The following is a 19,487-nucleotide window of genomic DNA, read 5'->3' on the forward strand; positions in this document are numbered from 1 at the left end:
GCAGACAATACTTTGATTGATGAATAGTTGATTTTGCCCTTTTCTTCCTGAAAAATACAGAATATTGCCAGACTTATGCTTCACCTTTAAAATCTATTGAAAATAAGGCATAAGCAAAATCAAAATGCATACATGTGAAACGTGTAGATCACAGCCTTTAGTGTGTGTGTTAGTGTTTGTATAACAATAAGGCCCCACGTGTGGTTTCAGGAACAATTTATTGCAATTGATTGCCATTTTATTGTATTTTCTAGTTCTTTCTGGTTAGTTGTGTTACTTTTGTGCTGCTGTAATACTGCAATTTCGCTTTGTTATTAATAGGACACTATCTATCTATCTATCTATCTATCTATCTATCTATCTATCTATCTATCTATCTATCTATCTATCTATCCATGCATTTCTCAAAGGAGTATTACAGTAATGACGTTGGAATTTAAAAGAAAAGGAACAGAAAGTGGTGGGAAGGCAGTCGTTTTAACACCTTTAATGTGATTGTCTGAGTCATTCTTTTCCTGCCTGGTAGAAAAGCGTTTGTCATCGCCGACTGTTCCTGCTTTATTTCTTTGACGTGACAGCCTACTTCAAGACCAAAAAGTCGACTTCCAGGAAGAAACTGATCACAGACACACCTACTGCACTGCCAAAGAGTGTTAATTCATCGAGATGAGCCAGGTGTAACATTAAATATCCAAAGTTTAAGATAAATTGTTCCAGTCACATTTACCACTTGAGAAATCTCTCAACAGAGTTCCTGGTTGAAGGTGAGCAATAAGACGTGTCTATTCTGTCGTCAGATGTTAAAAAAAACACAATAAAGAGAATTTAGCACCACACTGAAAATTGCACACAATGCAGAAAGCTACTTGATGGTTGCAAATAAAATTGATGCCAGATTTATTTGTTGTTGTTATTTTCCTGATAAATGCCGCAAGAAGATCTAAAGAAAGGAAAATTGAGCCACATCCCACGAGTCTGTTGATACAGACAGCATTAGTAAATGGTGTATTGACTATTAACAAATTAATTCATTGCAGCCTACGAACTCTTTATAATGGTGCTTTAGAAGTGCTACCTGAACAACTGACAATTTGCTGTAGTTATTTCTAAATGCCTAACAATCTTTGTATACATGCAGATGCAGGGTGACACCTGTCAGTGGTACAGGTACTGCCGAAGTGAGACATCTCGCCTCGCCTGCGCTCTTTGGCTCTTCTCAGGTGGGCAAGCCCTGAAGACTGCAAACCCCTCCCCCCTCCGTGATTCAGAGAACACCTCAGTTTCCTCACGTCAACCCATACCTGAGGTGCCATGACAGAAGGAGGCAGCTCTTCCCTCGGTAGCTGCGTGAATGTGCGATAAATGTAGTTCTCTTGCAGAGAAGCGAAGCGGTCGTCGCACGTCTTAAACTGGCGTCTGAGGTGAGTGACCACAGGAGCTGTTGATGTGCGTGTGCTCGCAGGTAGGTCTGTAGGTAGACACAACATGAATACATAGTTTTGCGATGTAATGCAATACTGTGTAATAATATACATTAAGCAAACTTAATACCCTCGAGAAACTTAAGAGTCTAATGTTCAGTTTCTATTAAAAGGAGTATTTAGCCTTAATTTTGTTTGGCCATACGAAATTGAAATATTGGATTGCGGTGTTGTGCTTTTCTGTTATTTTATCCACCGCACAGAAAACCAAAATAGAAATACCTTAAAGGGAAGCTGGAGTCCGATTTTTTTTTATTTTTCACATGGTTTAAATTATTAATGGGGATTATTACAGGCATCCGTTTCTTTTCTGCTAATCAATTAATCAGTTAACACTGAGGCGTTTGCATTGAGAATGGCGGCTTACAGAAAGGGAAGCACAGATATTTCATAATCTCTGTGGCGTGTTGTGTACCCACCCAAGCAGTATTGAAGCAACATATTAAATAGCACAACATGGAGTAATACTAACACAGCAGTAGAGTATTTCAGCATGTTTCCTGCCAGTCATCTGGATGTTCTTTTTTTTCTTGTTTTTTCTGATTTGGGACAAATCAGAAAATTAGTATTGTAAAATTTGTAGTTCTGCTTGTTGTCTGTCATTTTCGCCAAGAGATTGTATTGTAGTGACTCACGCTAGAAACACAATGTGTATAAACAGTATTTATGTTTGTTATTTCTGATGTAGAACCGAATTAAAGATTATGATTTTTTTCAGGATTAAATATAATGTTTATTCAGCTCAAGCCGTTTTATTGTGTAATTTAGTTCATTAAAAGAATGGCCTTGAGGTGTGGGTTTTCTATAAGAATAAAAAATGTAAATGTTATCCGCAAATAAAATGTTAAATAATATTACAATAAATTATATAGAGAAAATATAAAATAGTAGTACCCCCAGACAAATACTGCATAGTCTGAGTGTAAAACGGAATTTTAAGTTTTTGTTGCTTGCTTTGCCTGCTTGTGTTTTGTCAGAAGTGAGAAATATCCCTCAACCAGATCCCGCCTTGCTAAAGCAATCCTGTTAAAACTTGTCAGAGCAGGTGTCGTAGCATGAAACTGTGTTGTTGTCACTGTGGTTACTGTACATAAGAAAAAAGTCTGTGAAAAGGTGTGACCCATATGTGCCATCCTGTAAATTACAGGCAGGTTGGCCAGTGAAGGAAGATTTCCTGCATCTCTTAAGGTGACTAATTGCATCACACATTTCAGCGTTGTCACATAGCAAAGAGCAAGGAGGCAGAAAAAGCTGTTTTGGAGTCTGAACCAGGGAGCATAAATCTACAGAGTGCCTGCTCTGAGCCAATCAGTCAGATGCCAGTAAATTTCCAAGGAGTCCAAAAACCTGCAGAAAACCAGCACAGGACTGTTTAAGCAAATGAAGTTGTTCTAGCTTAGTGTGTTGCCATTCTGTTGCCTTTGTGTGTGTTAGTGTGATCTTTATCAGCGAGTCTGAAAAAAGTTGAGCTCCTAGAATAAGGAAGTACAAAAAATTGTCTAAAGTCCGTTTGTATTATTTCAGTGAGCAACATTAGCAAGTCAAATGAGTTAAGAAAAACAAACAAGTGTGATGAAGTATCTGTCCTTAGAAATCACTGTGCATTTCTGAATTTTATTCCTGAAATGGAAGATTCAAGGTTTGTTAGTTACAAATTTAATAAAATGCCACCAAGATATAGCATAATCCACCGCTCGTAATTGACACAGTTGTCTGGCTATTTCTGGTAAATCCAGTTTCTGTTTGAAACCAGCCGCTCCAGTAAAACTCCTCACCTTTGCTCAGTCTTGGTTATAGCCCTCTCATAATTTGTGGTTGACGTTGCAGATTCCTTCTTTGATGAGAACTGATGAAAGGGTTGTGTTTTGCTGTCAGTCACATTAAAATTTACATGTTAACTCTCCCATTTTTTAAAATACAATAGTGTGTTTCATTTGCATGTGATGACCGTAGATGACCTGTATGTGTTGGCTACAGCATATACAAATAATTACTGGTTATGTTCGTTGTTCTTTCGTATGTCCTTGTTGTAGGTAAAAACAAAACACGCAGCCAAGTCACAGGTTCATATCACTTCATTAACCACATGCTGGTGATGTCACTTTGTTTTTTAGGGCACGCAGCGTGACAGTTTGTGCCAGGATGAGGAAGGATCTTGGGTTGGCGCTGCTCTTGCTGCTGTTTGCAGCTGTAGAGTCCAGCAGTAAGTTGAAAGGTTTAAATTAAATCATCTTTGGCTAATTGCAACACAATGTTTTACAGGTTGGCTCCTTGACAGTACATACACATCATACCTCAAATGGTATGATGACCTAGATATGCAGATAGTTTTGGTTTTAATTTAGGTTTTTGGCTTTTAGTTTTTTTTTTTCTCAGTGCTGACAACATTGAAAAATTACATTTTAAAAATCACATTTAAATGTAATTTAAAGAACTCTATCCAAACAAGTATTGCAAATATAGAGCAAGTAAAAAACATCTTGTGTGTAGAACTTGTGTATACTAATATACTACTAATATATGTACTAATATAATGAAAAAGTAAGAAAATAATCACATAAAAATCTTGTAAAGCTTACAAGTGTTATATGTTTTCACAGCTTTTTTACTATAGGAGCCAGGTTACCTGGTAACACGTACTGCTTTGTGGACTGTTCCCTCTTTAATACTGTTTCCCTCCTGTTAAAATGGTGTTTCCCTGCCTTCACGTTTGGGCTTAGGGCTTATGTTAGGCTATGTTGTGTTGGAGCAAGGTTGGGGTCAGGTTAAGCACGTCTTAGACCAAATAATAAAACCAAAGCTATCTTCATGGTTAATCGTGCCATTTGAGTGAAACAGCCCTTTAACATGTTATTTATACCATATTTTTACCTTGCCAAAGTTTTTCTCTTTTATTGTGTTCGTCCTGTATTGGGAATTGGGCACCGATATTTGTTTGTCACGTGTTGCCAGGCACGTTTCCACCAGGGAAACCAGTCCTGCTCGGCTGCCGGTCCCCTGAGAAAGAGACGTTCACCTGCTGGTGGGAGCCGGGCTCTGATGGAGGGCTGCCAACCACGCACCGCCTCTACTATGAGAGAGAAAAGTCAGTCCAGTCACAAAGTTTTGTTTTGTTTTTATGCCAGTGACAGCCGTGGCTGGAGGCATTTTTTTCGTGTTGCCTGTCTCTGTCTCAAGGCGTTCCTGATATCTTAGGAATGCAGTGAGGGATTTTCTTTGGCACAAAAATCAGTAGATTTTGGTGGTCAAAGGTCACTGCTCAAGGTCACTGTGACCTCACGTCCGTTCCATTCTTGTAAACACGTTTTTGGCCATAACTCAAAAATACTACTTATGATAAAATACACTTTATACAATGTATTAAAATCCTTCACTACATGTATTATATGAGTCTGGACAGACATGGATGTAAACTGGATGGTAAACATACAACCACAAGGTGGTAATTCTAGTTTATTATTAAACAGATAAGGAAACAGGGAAGGAGAGGGAGAGAGAGACAGGGAGGAGTGATACACAACACATACAACAAAGGCCCCAAAAGTGGAATCGAACCTGGGCTTTAATCACAGTATGCTTAAATACTAGGCCACCAGTTGTCCCATTAAGTCTCAGATTGGTTTATCACCCACACCGAGAGCCAGTGGCAGTAAAGCTGCTGTTGCTGTCAGTGTAGTGCCGTTGACAAGCGAGTGGAAAACTACCAGCTCCCTTGTTCACACACTCGTGCTCAGTCAGCTGAGTACAAATCTTTGTTGCTGTGGAAGGTAACCTGCACACTTCACCTGTATGACCCTCACTCACCCTGCCTGAGGGCAAAATGCTAGTACTGACAGTTTGAAACGTCTTGAGGATGGTAGCGTCGGTCAGTTGGTCCACTACTTTGGTCCAGACTAAAATGTCCCAACAGCAGTTGGATGGATAAATGCAAAATGAATTGCATTTAGTACAATAGGAGATGTTGGACCAAGCTTGCCTCTCAATACCTAGATATTTTACTCTGACATTCTACATCAATCTGTTGCTGCTTTCAGTAGAATGATTTAAATTTAAAACCAAAGGTTTAGTAAACATGAGCAATACTTTTTTTGGTATGGGTGGTTTAAGAATATCTTCCAAGAAAGACACTTTTTTTGGGCATATAATGTCTTATTTGTAAGTAAAGGGAAAAAATCAGACTGCTGTAAAGAATATTTACCCTTCAAGCCCTTGAATTACTGCATTGTTCCTCTTGAAAATAGTTAAACAAGCTGGTGCAGACCCTTTTCCTGTCAGAGCCTGAACACCAAATATTGGCATGAGGCCAGAGAAAAATGATTTTGAAACAGGCCTCAATCTTATTCCATTTGTACCTTTTTAATTCAGATTGAATGATTAGATACTTTCGTATAGTTTGACAAAATCTGCCAGAAAAATGTCAAAAATGCATTTGACGTTAGAAGATGACATTTGGGATCATGTTGCAGTGGTCAATAATGAAACCATGTGGGCATCACGCCAGAGTCATATCTGATTATTAGTGTAAAGCCACTGTCAATTGAGCCCTGTACTTGTTTAGTGAGCACTGATGTGTATTTACTGCCCACAGCACAGTTATATAATATCATATGTATGTAGGCAAAATGCCCTGGGCAGTATTCACCCATATCCTGTTGGTAAAGGTCTTGATTTTTCTTTGTACAGATTAGAGGGAACGCATGAGTGTCCAGACTACCACTCGGCAGGAAAGAACTCCTGTTTCTTTAACAAGGAGCACACCTCCATCTGGGTCGATTACTACCTGACAGTGGTGGCCTCCAATGCCCTTGGGAACGCCACTTCAAAGACCTTACAGATTGATGTAATGGAAATTGGTAAGTTGTTTCTCCAAGATGAGATGAACGAGTCCGACATCAGGAGGGAGATACAGATTAGGTTTGGATTCCTGGTTAATTGACACAGATGGGACCCTGTAGGTCCATGCACAACTTCACCTGTATTTAAAGAAAACAAAAATGCAGAATTACAAAGATTGCAATGCCCATGATATAGAAAATATCCTTTTAATTTGCTCTTAGGGATTTTCTGGACTATGGCAAATACATATATACATATAAATACATTCCTGTGGGTTTGGCTCTGCATTGTACTACTGACTGTATAATTAATATAAAAAGCAGTAACCTCACTTTGACTTCATGGATTGTTTTCCACTACTAAGCCACAGTGGATATAAATAGGATTTTCTGGCACTGATTAATTGTGAGTCTAAAAGACTCATTAATTCAAGATTGAAAGGGCAAATTATTGATAAAAATAATGAAGGACAGTTAAATATTCTTTGCTCAACAGTGTTTTTGTGTCAGTGATACACTTTTAACTATTGACTATTATTAGATCTGTGTATTCATTAGAATAGAAGTTAACACAGCAGAAAATTATCTGTATGGATTGAGCTAATGATTGGCACAGTTTTATTGGCTGTGCAGCTTTCTTGAGCTTAGTAAGGAATGGAAAAGTACTGACTGACAGACACGAGGTACAAATGGAAACCTGTACAGAATGGGGTGGAACCGGTTTGTGTTGGGTGTTAAACTTGTACACAGCCTCGGATCAAATTTCACAGCTTTTGTTTTGTTATAGAGGCAGTTGTGGGATCTTTGTACACTGTACTTACAAGTACTTACATTTGGAGCAGGGTCTTGTCCCATGTAAGAAAATAATAGCTCCACTGCATAACTCAAATTTTGTCCCAGGGATCCAAAACCTCCTCTGTATCAAATATTTAATACTTACAGTACTTTGTGTGGCCTCTTTAAACCAAGAGGCCACAAAAAGCACTCACAGAGGTGCTAGTGTAGCTGTGGACTCTTAGTCTTGTTCTGTCTGTTCTCAACAGTGAAGCCCAACCCTCCTGAAAACATCACTCTGCAGGTGATGAGAGAGGACAGTCCATATCTCCATGTAACATGGAACCGTCCCCCCAATACGGACACCAGGTCCGGCTGGGTCACCGTTAAATATGAACTTAGAGTCAAACAAGAAGACAGCAACGAGTGGAAGGTGAGTCTAAAACAAACAGTGCTGCACACTGAGTTTGTTTTGTGCAGGAAGGAACAGACAGAGCCTTTAAAAGGTGGAGCTTATGATCTGCATGTAACCAGCTTTCACTGTCAAATGGACTGACAGGACTTTTTTGCTGAAACCAACAAGACTAACAAAATCCAAATTATTATTTCAAGTCACGCTGTCATAGCTTAAAAGATTATTTATTCAATAACTGGTCAAAAAATCTGCAGCAATCTTGGTAAGTGACTTTGTTGGGAAAACTGCCATAAAGTGTTCCAACTTGTCAAATGTGAAAATTTGCTGCTTTTCTTAAAAAAAAAAAAAAAAAAAGTATGTAGTCAGATTACTTAATAATGAAAATAATTGTGAATTATTATAGCTTACAATTTTCATAAAGCTATGTAACTGAACTCTCCCTCTAACTTTGTACAAGGCATTGTTTGCATAGTGACGGGTGAGACAGGTTGTGCATATAGGAAAAGACTTCTGTAAATTCTGTGTAAAACGCAATTTACAGCAGTCTGTTGTACGGTATGTTACTTTGTAAACACACACTCCCGTACAAGCTAAAAAATCATGTACATATTTTGTTTTTGTTTCAAACATAACTAAGAAAAATCATATAGGGGATATATGGTGGGTTTAGAAATCTGGCTTTGGTATGAATTGCACCTGTCAAAATAGGATGGAATTACATTTTGACTTAAAATCAGTCAAGTTGTTATGTAGGCAGCCAGTAGAGGGCAATCAAGGGGCTGACTTCAGGACTGTCAATTGATGTGACTCACTTCCACACTACACACAGCAGTATGTAGTATGTTCTATCCATTTTCTTACTATACACCAATTCAGGTAAAACAAATGTACCAGTATTTGCAAATACTGTTAGACCCACATGTGATCTTAACATAGGTACAAGACAAACATTGGGTAATCTATATTCTCTCTCTCCCCCTCTCTATAGGAGTATATGTCAGATACACAAACCCAGTTCAACCTGTACAACATCAGTCCTGGGGTAATGTACATGGTTCAGGTGCGGTGTAGATTAGACCATGGCTCCTGGAGCGAGTGGAGCAACTCTACCTCTGTGAAAACCCTTAACTGTAAGTCTCAGAAGCTCTATGCTCCATCTGTGGCCTTTACAGTGCGGTGGCAACTGTTACAAGTGGTAATAATCAATAAAAACATTGTTTTTATTTAGATCCTAAGAAGGACAGACCATTTTGGATGCTGGTTTCCACCCTCTCTGCAGTTCCATTTCTAACAGCGATGTGTATCTTGGTCATGAAGAGGAAATAGTATGTATCTCCTCCAGATAAAGATATCCAACTCTTTATATAAAGTCAGAATAATCTGAGTTGATCTGACAGTCTGAGTCATGACTCACTTTCTTTCTGTTCTTCAGTGTGAAGCAGTGTCTTCTGCCCCCTGTTCCTGGTCCAAAGATAAAAGGAGTTGATGTTCAACTTTTCAAGGTAACACTGCACCTGCACTATATTTTCAGCATATCCAAAGACATGTTTTGACCCTGATGACAATGCACTGAATTACCCCAATCTAACCCTTCCAGACGGGGCGATCTGAAGACGTCATCAATGCCCTGATCATCAACCAGAGCTTTCCTCCTGTGGTGGCCTGGAAGGACCAGATCGAGGAGTACCTAATCGTGTCTGATGACGGACTTCTTCTAGACTGCCCCAGTTCTCAAAAAAGGAAGAAAAGTTTGATTATTCCTGCTGGCTTGCACTTAGACTTGGAAATCCAATGTAAGGAGTCAATCCTAGGCCAGAGTGCCTGGGAAAATGCTGAGGAAAGAATGAAAGAAATAGATAACTTTGTAAAAACCAATACATCTCTCTCAGGGGAGAATTTATCTCGCATGGAGCCATCCCGACTGCCAACTCAGAAACAGCTGTGCCCAAGTGTAAGCTTTGTAAACACAGGGGACCAGAGTCCGTCAAATCACGATGGTGCTTCTGAGAACACTGTGCAACCTCTCACAAACGGCTATGTGGATATCCAGAAACACCACAACATACAGGAGGTGGATGTGAAAGAGGTGGACTACAGCAGAGTGAAGGAGGTGAACGGTGACAATGTTCTCATCCTCCAGAAAGAAAACGTCCCAGGCTTCATGGACATTCAGAGTCAAGAGAAGAACATACCAGATGACTACAGCAGGGTGAAAGAGGTGGACAGTGACAATAACATCATCTTGCAGAGACAAAATGTCTCAGCTGACTCTTCCTGTAGGGAGAAAGGTAATCACTACACAGACTGCACCAATAAGAAACCAAGAAATCCTCATGAACCCAGTAAAGTGGGAGTGTGCACAGAACTAATCGGTAGTGGATACGTAGATACTATCCCTGCACCATCTTTAATGTAAAGTTTTCTTTCATGTGCAACATTCAAACACAGATAATAGATGTCCCTAGTGATTTACAAGGGATTTAGTGATTAAAGGCTGGAAGAAGGCTTCTATATTTTTATTATTATTGGATGGCTTGCCATGATATTTGGTACAGACATTCATGGTCACCAGATGCCCTGACCTTTACGCTGCACGGTGTGATGAACATTTGTGGTTCAGTGTGAAATACCTTGACAACTATTGGATGGATTGTTGTGATATTTGCTACAGATATTCAGACTGTCTTGAGGATGAATTCTAATGACAGTTATGATCCTCTGACTTTCCCTCTAGTGCTACCAGTTAGTCAAATCCTCCACTTAGTCAGTGAAACAGCTTGACATCTGCCCAAAGGATGGAAACAAAGTTCTGTTCTGATGTGCTTCTCAGGAGTTGAATCCTAATTACTTTGGTGATCTTTTACCTCCAGTCAAATATGATTTTTTTTAAGCAAAGGAAAAGCAATGCATGCAACATTCAATCACTGCAATGCACTCTGTTCTGTGGAGCAGCCAGTCACAATAATTTTGAGGTTGAGCAACTAACCTGCTGAGCATGACTGGAACAAGGTTGATTTATTACCATCCAGAACAAATCTCACTCCAAGTTGAACTCAAAAGTTGGTAGCCCTGTATATACAGGGTCCCTACAGAATAAACTTAAGACTGTGAACATGGTAAACAGTATACCAGGTAAACATCAAGCTATATCAGACTTTGTCCTAATAGAATACCTAATTAGTAGGATTCTAACTCTTGGTTTTGGAAAAAAAGACGAAGTGGTGATGAAAAGATTACATAATGGTTTTGCAGTCTGTTGTTTTTGCCTCAAGCTAAGGTAAATTCTCATCTAGGGTGTGTACACAAGAAAGAAGTTGTGCTGTGACATATCCTAATGTAAGCAACAAGCAAATCTGAAATAATAAAACTTGATCTGGGAAAAATAAACAGAGAACTGCACATAAACATGCCAGTGGTCTAATCAACCAAACAATTCATTTATTTTGCAAGGCCGCCGATTTTAAAAGAACAACTTCCTTTAAGTCATTTGACATAAAGTTTCATTCCAAAAGGACATATCCTTTTTGAAAATAGTGTTGTTAGTGTTGTTATTCAGGGTCACAGATTATTCTTTTATGTATTTAAGTGAGGAGTTTGAAATAGCAAATAATTTATACTCCAGGGTTTAATCTGAGACAAGAAATCATTTTGGAATGAAACATTTCACATGTAGAGCCAACACAGGCTACTTAACACACTGTACTTTCACATTGTACATGGGATTTAAAAAGAGATCATCTTCTTTTTATATTCATTTAGGGAGAAAGTAACAGATTTCAAATGTGTTAACATGAATTACATCTAATGATTTGTGTTTGTTTCATAGAAACAAAGATAGCAGACATAACATTTTAAAATGTGTGTTCTTCTTGTACTTTTTAAGCATCATGTCTGGTCTTAAGTGTCACTTTGCATAGAGCAGTTTAAAGCCAGAATTTTTTTTTAAGCTTTTTAAGACATAAGCTTGAACAGTACAAATGACTTTTTTATGTCTCTGCTCTATTTGTGAACTAAAGTACTAAAAAATCATTTCATGGAAGATGTTTTCATTTATCAAAATAAACACTATTTCGAGTAAATTGATTTTTTTTCTATAGAATTAAACTATTTTCCAAGATACTTTATTCAGATCAGAATTCAGTTATTTAGTGAGATACAGATATGACAAATATTACTTTAAATAACAATTTTTTTCCATTAAACAGATACCAGGTTGTTAGAGTTAGGTAGGTAACCTCTGTCTGTTAAACTGGGGTTCCTCAGGGAAGTGTACTTGGTCCACTGCTATTCCTCTTGTTTATATTCACAGATTTATAAGAGCTGGATCAGAAAATATATCTTTAGCTATAACACTATATTGGTATAGAACTACAAAGCTCTACTTGGTAGAACTGTACCAAAATATAATGCAGCACGCCTATGGCATGCCATCAAGTCCACCTAGCATGAGCCCAATCCTATGCCAACTCCCAATGAGAACATTCACTGAGGTCCTTTTTCCGAGACAATTTTTTTTTTTTTACCCCTTTCAAATTTCACCATTTGTTGCTTCTTTTAACCTGATTGTCACCTAGCACTTGAGACTTCTGTCATTTGTCCTTTTTCATTATTATTTTGCTGTTTTATAGTTTCTATATCCTCATTATGTGGGACAACAGAAAACTCACTAAACCAGATTTCAACTGAGTCAGATTAACAGGGGTTTATTATTTTGCTGTTTTTCCTGTTAAAAGAACTTAAATCACAGGCAGTCCTATATATAGTGCGTAGCACCTATGCTATCAAAAACACAGGCTCCACTATCAAGTACAATCAGGGTTTAAAAAATATATACTTTTCTGATACGGCATGTAAAAAAGGATTTTTCTTTTGCAAAATAAGAACATACTGCAACTCCAAGCTGAATCTAGGTGTGCCATGGTGGCTTGGGGGTTTAAGACTGTGGGGTTAAATAGGGTTAATAAGAATTTTAACTTGGGAAATGATGTTCAGAAACAATTCAAGTTCCTGGTTATCTGGTTATGAATTTGTGCACAAACTATATCAACAGTAAGGTTACACAAAAAAACAAACAGGCTTTTTGTAAACGTCTGAGTGCAGATTCAAAGCAGATAACTTGAACGTGAAATTCGGCACTTAAAGTTCCTACAGTGTAACATTAAAGTTACACAAGAGCACAAGCTGTGTCCCACACCTATACTACACACCAGTTCAATTTACGTCGAGTGACCATACTGGAGAAGTGACAAAATAAAGTATACTCGCAGTCATACTTAAAACTCCTGCTTTTTTTTGCTCCTTTTTTTTTTTTTTTTTTTTTTTTTTTTTAAATGGGATGTTGATGTGCACTACTCCCCCACAATGCAGTGCAAGTTTAAAAAAAAAACTTAAGTATTGTATAATTTATTAGTATAAATTGGTTTAGTATTTTGAAAAGCAGGGTTTGTGTCTGTTTTAATGCACAGCGTGGGAGCTTTAAGTACTGAATTTTGACTCCCCCCCCAAGAACCACAAATGTCATCTATATTCACAAACTTAAATTTCTGTATTTTTTCCAGATTTACAAAGGGTGATAGACAACCATCATTTCACAAGCTCAAAATCTTATTTCATCCTGACACTGACCTGACCTTGCCTTTTTCTACTGTTCCCGTTGATTAATAAGAGAGAGGAAAAAAAAACAAAAAACAAAACAGGAACACAGCAGCTCTTGGGCTAAAGTCTAAAACCAAATTATCACTGATTACTTCTTAGTCCTTAATAACTGGTTGATATTCTACATACATTCAGTGCATAAACTCCTATGCATCCCCTAGTTATGTTCACAGACAACATGGTTGAAAATTCATATTGTGGGATCTCTTCAAGTCACTGCTTTGGTCCTAGTAAATCAGTGGATTACCTCTCCAGTTTATAACCCCCTCCCCCAACAAAATATTATTTTAGCTTTTCACGACAAAATTAAGGAACTTGTGATTCATTTGCAATTATTAGCAACATGATTAATTTCCCAACAAAATCCTAGGTATGATTGTGATCAGCACAAGTGGGTTCCTTTTTTTTTTTTTTTTAGGCACGGAGGGCTTCACCACTGTCAACTCTTCATATCTTCATCCGTGTTTTCAGTACATTCACTGTCCAAGCGCATGGAGCTCAGCTGCTCCTCAAAGTTCAAAAATTTATGGTTGTACTCCTTCTCCAACATTTTCTTCCAAATTTTTACTGGAAGAAGAAATACAAAAATATAATAATTTGATTTTTATTAACTCTTCCCTTATTCAACTCAACTCCCTTATACATCTCCCATTCAGTGGATTTAAATGGTCAAACCACAAAATTACATACCTGACTTGGTTTTATCTTATCAGACCACTTCATATAATCAATTCAATATTTGTTTGGGACAGGAACTTACTGTATTCTGGCTCCTTTGGCTGCGTGTCAGGATTGTCCTCAGCGTCCTGAGCCATGCTATTGATCTGCAGCTCTTCCTCAGTGTTCAGTGCCTCTGCCTCGTCCGTCTGCTCCAGACTTGACACCATGTCCTCATAGGTTCTCCTGGCTTCAGATGACAGCTCGATCATCTTATGGTAGTAGTCCTGTGGATAAGAAAGACAAGGTTTTTAGCTTTTTAAAAACAGTTTTGATTATCTTTCATGCTCAAAAATAATTCAATATTCTCACTGTAGGAACATTAAAGCTAATTTCAAGAACATGTGTCTTGTTAGCTGACCTGTGCACCATCATAGTTGAAGATTCCCACCAGGCTGACAGGAACTGCCTTGTTGACACAGCGACCCAAAGCTTTCCTGGACAGCGCAAACACGAATGGCACCCCCTGTTCACGACACGTGTCGATGATGGTGTGGAGAGCCTCATCCAGGCCACCTGAGAAAGGGGCCATTTTCTATGAATGTTAATCACTATTTTAAGCATTCTGTGTTTTTAGCTGGTCCATGTCTGCACCTTGTTGCTCCCATGCTTAAATGAGCAAACACGCAAGGTCTAGCAAAAACTGTCAGCTGGATCAATCTGAGTCAGGATTTTTTGGTTCTTTGAGGGTGTCTTAAAATTAATCTGGATCTGTTGTCAGAGCAACAAGTCCTTCAGCCCAAACCTGCAAGAGTGCAGGATTATTGACGGTTTAATCATGACCAAGACCTTTTACATTGAATCCCATAGATGAGAACACTGTACCTTTGGACTGAATTCGTTCACAGTTGGGTGAGATGATGACACACTTGACCTTCCTGAGCTTGAGGTGCTTCAGGACCTCTCTGAGCCCCATCACAATCCGTCTCTTCATGCGGGCCTTCATGGGGTCCTTCTGGTACAGGCGGTCCTGGAAACGAACCAGCTCCTTGAGCAGCGCCGTCACACACTCATCCACGTCTTTGCTCAGCATCTGGCTGCAGTAGCTGACATGCACAACGACATATATTTAAAATTGACAAAAATGTGAGAAAAACAGTGATTAAATTCTGTGAGATAAAATATATTCTTATTTCTCATCCACACAATAGACATACAAACAACCAACAAAGATCAGAACTTGGGACTGGGTTTACAGTGAACCATGCTGCTTTTACAGTCTTACTCTCTGAACTTTCTGCTGTGGATTTTGGGCCGACTGACTGAGGAGGGCACAGGTAACGTGGTTTGTTGCTCTGCAGTCTCGCCTGTGTCAGACTCCTCATCACCCCCTTTCACCATCTGGTTTGTGCCGTTAAACTCAGACTCATCATCAAGTTCCTCTGTAGGACTCCCAACCTCGTCTGCGTTTTGAGAAGCACAAAATACAGATCAAATATCAGCTGTAATCAAAGATTTCTTTCATCCACTTGCAGCTGTGATTACTTGCTATAGAACTAAAATGTCTCTGTTTTTTTACATGCTTGCTCTGACCTGTGGCCTTTGTGTCGCACTGCTCTTCTTCTGCAGGATTATCAGCAGGTTGGAACTCATTTTCAGGCAGCAGACCTCTCTCCTCCAGCAAACGTCTCTGTTTCCTTTCCTCCCTTTCTTTTAAAATGACCTGCAGATCAGACAGAAATAAACTTACAAGCTGTACTGCTAAGGTTCATTCTTATAAACTGTAGCACATCTGTATTTATTCCACAGTAAAGTGGAGAGGGGACTTACCTTCTTGAGAGGAGTGGGTTTCTTGGCTTTGGGCACCTCTCTCTGCTTTCCTTTCTTCACCAAAGGGCTGGTGGAGTCCAGGGGATTGTGTGCAATTTTATCCTGCTGCCAGGGTAGCTTCTTCTGGACTGATGGCTGCTTCTGTACAACAGGTAGTCCCCCACCAACTTCAAAGAAATAATTTATAAAAGACACTTTTGTGTTTAATGCCTTGTACCAACAAATCTGGATCAGTGAGAATAGTCCTAAGAATGTTTTTTTTTAAAATTGTTTTCATTAATTGTTTTTATTTTTAATTACTGAAAGAGAGAAATAAGAAACCCATCGTAGCAGAGGCCAAGATGCTGATCATAACCCACCTGAAAGAATGACTGGTTTGGCGTCTTGCTTGGTTTTTTGAGACTGTTGCTTCTTTTCCAGCGCGACCAACATGTTTCCAATATCCAGCTGAACAGGGGCTTTGCTCTTCTTCCCAGAAACCTTTTCAGCTTTCTAGAAATCAAGATACAAAGTACAAGGGTACAAATCAGGCTTTCTCCTGGATGATATTAAAGTACAGTATATATGAATGTAAGCTGAAGATACAAACCTGTCCTTTTTTAGCTGTCTCTGTGGGCACAGTTTTTGCTGTAGATGATTTTTCCTTGTTCTGGTCAACAGACTGGTACTGAACTCCTTCTCTTTGGTTTTCCTTAAAAATAAATATAAATTAAATAAATAAACAAACATGTAGATTTTGCAAATTTATTTTAATCACAATCTACTGACCCCACATAGAGAAATGTTTATTTTCCAGAACTATAACATGCATTTTAGGTCATTCCAAAACAATACATTATTATAATAAAAATTTGAAAACATCTCAAATGATAAATATACCTCATTGCATAGCTTTGCTGCATTGCTGCTGCTTATCAATCTATCAGTCCCAGTCAAAGCATTTGTCAAGCCTGGAAACTCCTCTTCATCCTGACAAGACAAAAAGTCATCTTCCATCCAACATTTAAAAGAACACTTATTTTCAAAATTAGAAAAAAAAGTTTATAAATGGAATTTCCTTTCAAATTTATTTAAAATACAGTAACAATTTTTTATTTACCTCAAATTTTGGAGGCTCCTGATAAACTGCCAGTTCTAATGACTCCGCCTCTGCATCTTCACCAGCACCTTTAGCCTTCTTCTTCTTTTTCTTCCGTTTTTTCTTCCCTGGGGCTTCCTCTTCCTGCTGTGCAGCCATTTCTTCCATCTGACAAGATGCAAAATAAGTGACTAGCAAACAACACTGAAACACATGGCAGCACAGGAAATCCCACAGATTAGACAATGAAAGTGTCCCCAGTTACATCACATATGGTTGATTTCTGAAACTGGAATTTGGATATTTCTGAAGGTAGGTGAGCCAGCCCACCCACCTTATGGAAGACAGTCATTTCAGCTGCTTGTATTTGCCATCTTGCTTTTTCTGTCAGTACTCATATGACCACAGGTGAGGGTTGGAACGTTGTCTTGACATTTTAAATCATATTAATCATCTAACCTGCATGTGGTTCCTGCTGACTGTCTTCTCTTTAGGGACGAGTTTCTTCGGAGGCTGAGAGGCAACATTAGCCCATGATGTCACCACCTGCTGACCTATTCACAAAAAAGGGGATAATCAATATCTGAAATATTATTGCCTTTGCCTTTTAATTATTGGAAAATGACAACAAGAAATTTCAACCTACCTGGTGTGATGGCAGGGGAATCTGGCTTAAAATTAGTGGCACTTTGTTGGGGATCAGGCTGTGTTGGGGATCCTCTCCTGCCAGACTATTCAACAGAAGATTACAGTAGAGGTATAGCGTCAAATTCATGAATATAACTGTGTAAGAGAAATATTCACCACTAACTCTTACACAGTATTAGATCTGATATTTTATTGATCTCACCTTCCAGGCAGATGTTGACATTTGCATTTGAGAGCTCGTTGATTGAGGAGCTGGACCCCAGCACTCTTTCTGAACAAGGGGAGGGCCTGCTCTACCCAGTGAAACACCAGCCAACTCCGGGAAGTCTGCCATCTTCACTTCAAATGGGACCAAGTTGGTCTGTGTTGGTTTTGACCTCCTTGCAGAGTTGGGGGCAGATCTGGCACCTGGCATTGAGGGTCAATTGTAAAAACTGATTGCAAAAGCCTGCTAAATAATTATTTTTAAATTCTCTGTAGGGTGTGAAAACAAATGAGTTCACCAAAAAGTTTGAGAAAAAAAAAAAAAGATTTCTGAAGGATATTCCTAGGGGGACAAAAGACAGAAAAACTGCGTTATAACTACCTTTTTTCTGTGGGTCCATAGTGTTCTTGCCCATGATTCTGCCTTGAAAAGGAGAGTCTTTGTTGCTTTTTGATGCCTGTGGAGATGGATGAAAATCACCGAAATTACTTTCAAGATGCAAGTTTGCTTTATTTAGTTGTCTGGTCCTCAAAATGAAACCAACCTTTGCTTGTAGATCCCGTATGGACCTGTCTCTCTGTAGGAAATCATCACTGCTCTCTCTAACATAGCGACTGTTGTTATAGCCATGACTCCTTGGTACATCTCCTCCTTTTCTTGCTGGCTTTGGACTCAGACCTGACCGGTTTCTTAACAAAGATCCAAAATATACACAAGTAATTAGCTTACACAGGTGCACCAGACCATTACGTAGGCCAAATGATCAGTTACTTCGACCAAAACAGAAATATTATGCCTGTCATTAATTTCCTACCCTCTTGAAATCTCGTCGGAAACATAAGGATTTGGTAACATCAGAGGGGGTGATGAAGCTGTGTGTGGTTCAGCAGGCTCCTTTCTTTGTTTCCTCGGGTGTTTAGGGTCAAAAGGCTGGACAGCAAAAAAAAAAAAAAGGAAAAAAAAAAAGAAAACCAACATGAAAAAAAAACCCCAACAACACATAATTCTTTAGCTTATTGACTAAGTATGTATAAAATATACCTGGGCTAACTGTACACCACCACAACTAATATGTACTTAGTTATGAATCTATTAAGGATATTTTTGTTGTCTTTGTCGTTGTTTTCATATATGTGCATATCTGTGCACATCCATACAAAGCCTGTTTGTGGATGTTGCTTCCTTTCATGCTTGATTATATAATGCGCGTTTGACATATATTCAAAACAGCTTTAAGTGGAAAAAGACTGGACAGCATGTGACAGTTTGCTTGAATTCAGCCTTTGACAATCACGTTCTTGGCTCCAGTTCAAATGAAATCTTGCATTGTCGCGGCTGTAAGTTAGTTTAATATGATCTGATCACTTTATCCATGTTTTAAACTCTTTACTCAGTCAATGGTCTGTGATAAGATCACTTCAGATTCTACAACAGTTAGCTAACTATTAGCTCGTTTACATAACTCAAATTAACATCCAGCTAACGTTTTATATTCGTAACGTTTGGGTAACCTGTCAAAAGTAAAGTCATCACATCTTAGCTAACAGCTCAACTGTGTGATCAAAGCAGCTGTGAAGTTATAAGTATGATTTACGCGTGTTTGTAACAGCTAAAGCTAAAAGTTAGCTTATGGCTACATGCATTAGCGTGTGTTTGCGTTACTGGCTGGCATGCTAGCTAGCTAAACAAAATAAACCGTTACGTTATTTTTCGTAAACTACCTTGTCCATCTTCAGGCTTTTTCTAGATGCAGTCACATCCCCGCATGTTCACTCGATCTCCCATGTGCCGTCAAACTCCCAGTGACAACGGTGCCACATTTATCTGCGCCAACAATGTGTTGGCTAGCCAGGCAAAGCAACCTGTTTGATAGCATAGCAGCTACTTGTGCCTGACGGAAACAGCTGAT

The 19,487-nt window shown here is 38.8% G+C and overlaps 2 protein-coding genes across 5 annotated transcripts; one reads left to right on the forward strand and one right to left on the reverse strand.

Annotated features, from left to right (window-relative positions):
- The first annotated feature begins 1,301 nt into the window (after nucleotides 1–1,301).
- On the forward strand, nucleotides 1,302–10,016 carry prlrb (prolactin receptor b). 4 transcript variants are annotated; one of them, XM_041041474.1, is made up of 10 exons: nucleotides 1,311–1,462; nucleotides 2,629–2,669; nucleotides 3,596–3,684; nucleotides 4,434–4,566; nucleotides 6,165–6,334; nucleotides 7,360–7,523; nucleotides 8,494–8,635; nucleotides 8,734–8,830; nucleotides 8,938–9,007; nucleotides 9,103–10,016. In XM_041041474.1, exons 1-10 carry the CDS (start codon nucleotides 1,445–1,447, stop codon nucleotides 9,919–9,921), a joined length of 1,743 nt encoding a protein of 580 aa, XP_040897408.1. In that variant the 5' UTR covers nucleotides 1,311–1,444; the 3' UTR covers nucleotides 9,922–10,016. The 4 variants fall into 4 exon arrangements, with proteins under 4 accessions (XP_040897409.1, XP_040897408.1, XP_040897412.1 ...); XM_041041478.1 differs by having other exon boundaries at nucleotides 1,312–1,421; XM_041041475.1 differs by lacking the exon at nucleotides 2,629–2,669 and having other exon boundaries at nucleotides 1,302–1,421.
- A 2,986-nt stretch (nucleotides 10,017–13,002) lies between these two features.
- On the reverse strand, nucleotides 13,003–19,453 carry LOC121184081 (selenocysteine insertion sequence-binding protein 2-like). Its single transcript, XM_041041473.1, has 18 exons — nucleotides 19,300–19,453; nucleotides 18,393–18,508; nucleotides 18,123–18,267; nucleotides 17,960–18,035; nucleotides 17,576–17,781; nucleotides 17,372–17,456; nucleotides 17,185–17,279; nucleotides 16,747–16,893; nucleotides 16,527–16,616; nucleotides 16,237–16,338; nucleotides 16,007–16,139; nucleotides 15,648–15,814; nucleotides 15,411–15,540; nucleotides 15,103–15,280; nucleotides 14,703–14,923; nucleotides 14,239–14,393; nucleotides 13,921–14,104; nucleotides 13,003–13,727 (listed from the first exon to the last, which is right to left on the reverse strand). The coding sequence occupies exons 1-18, from the start codon at nucleotides 19,306–19,308 to the stop codon at nucleotides 13,600–13,602; spliced, it is 2,367 nt and encodes a 788-aa protein (XP_040897407.1). The 5' UTR covers nucleotides 19,309–19,453; the 3' UTR covers nucleotides 13,003–13,599.
- Between the last annotated feature and the right edge of the window lie 34 nt (nucleotides 19,454–19,487).

Source organism: Toxotes jaculatrix, chromosome 7 (genome assembly GCF_017976425.1).
Source record: "Toxotes jaculatrix isolate fToxJac2 chromosome 7, fToxJac2.pri, whole genome shotgun sequence".
In the NCBI taxonomy this organism is placed as follows: Eukaryota; Metazoa; Chordata; class Actinopteri; family Toxotidae; genus Toxotes; species Toxotes jaculatrix.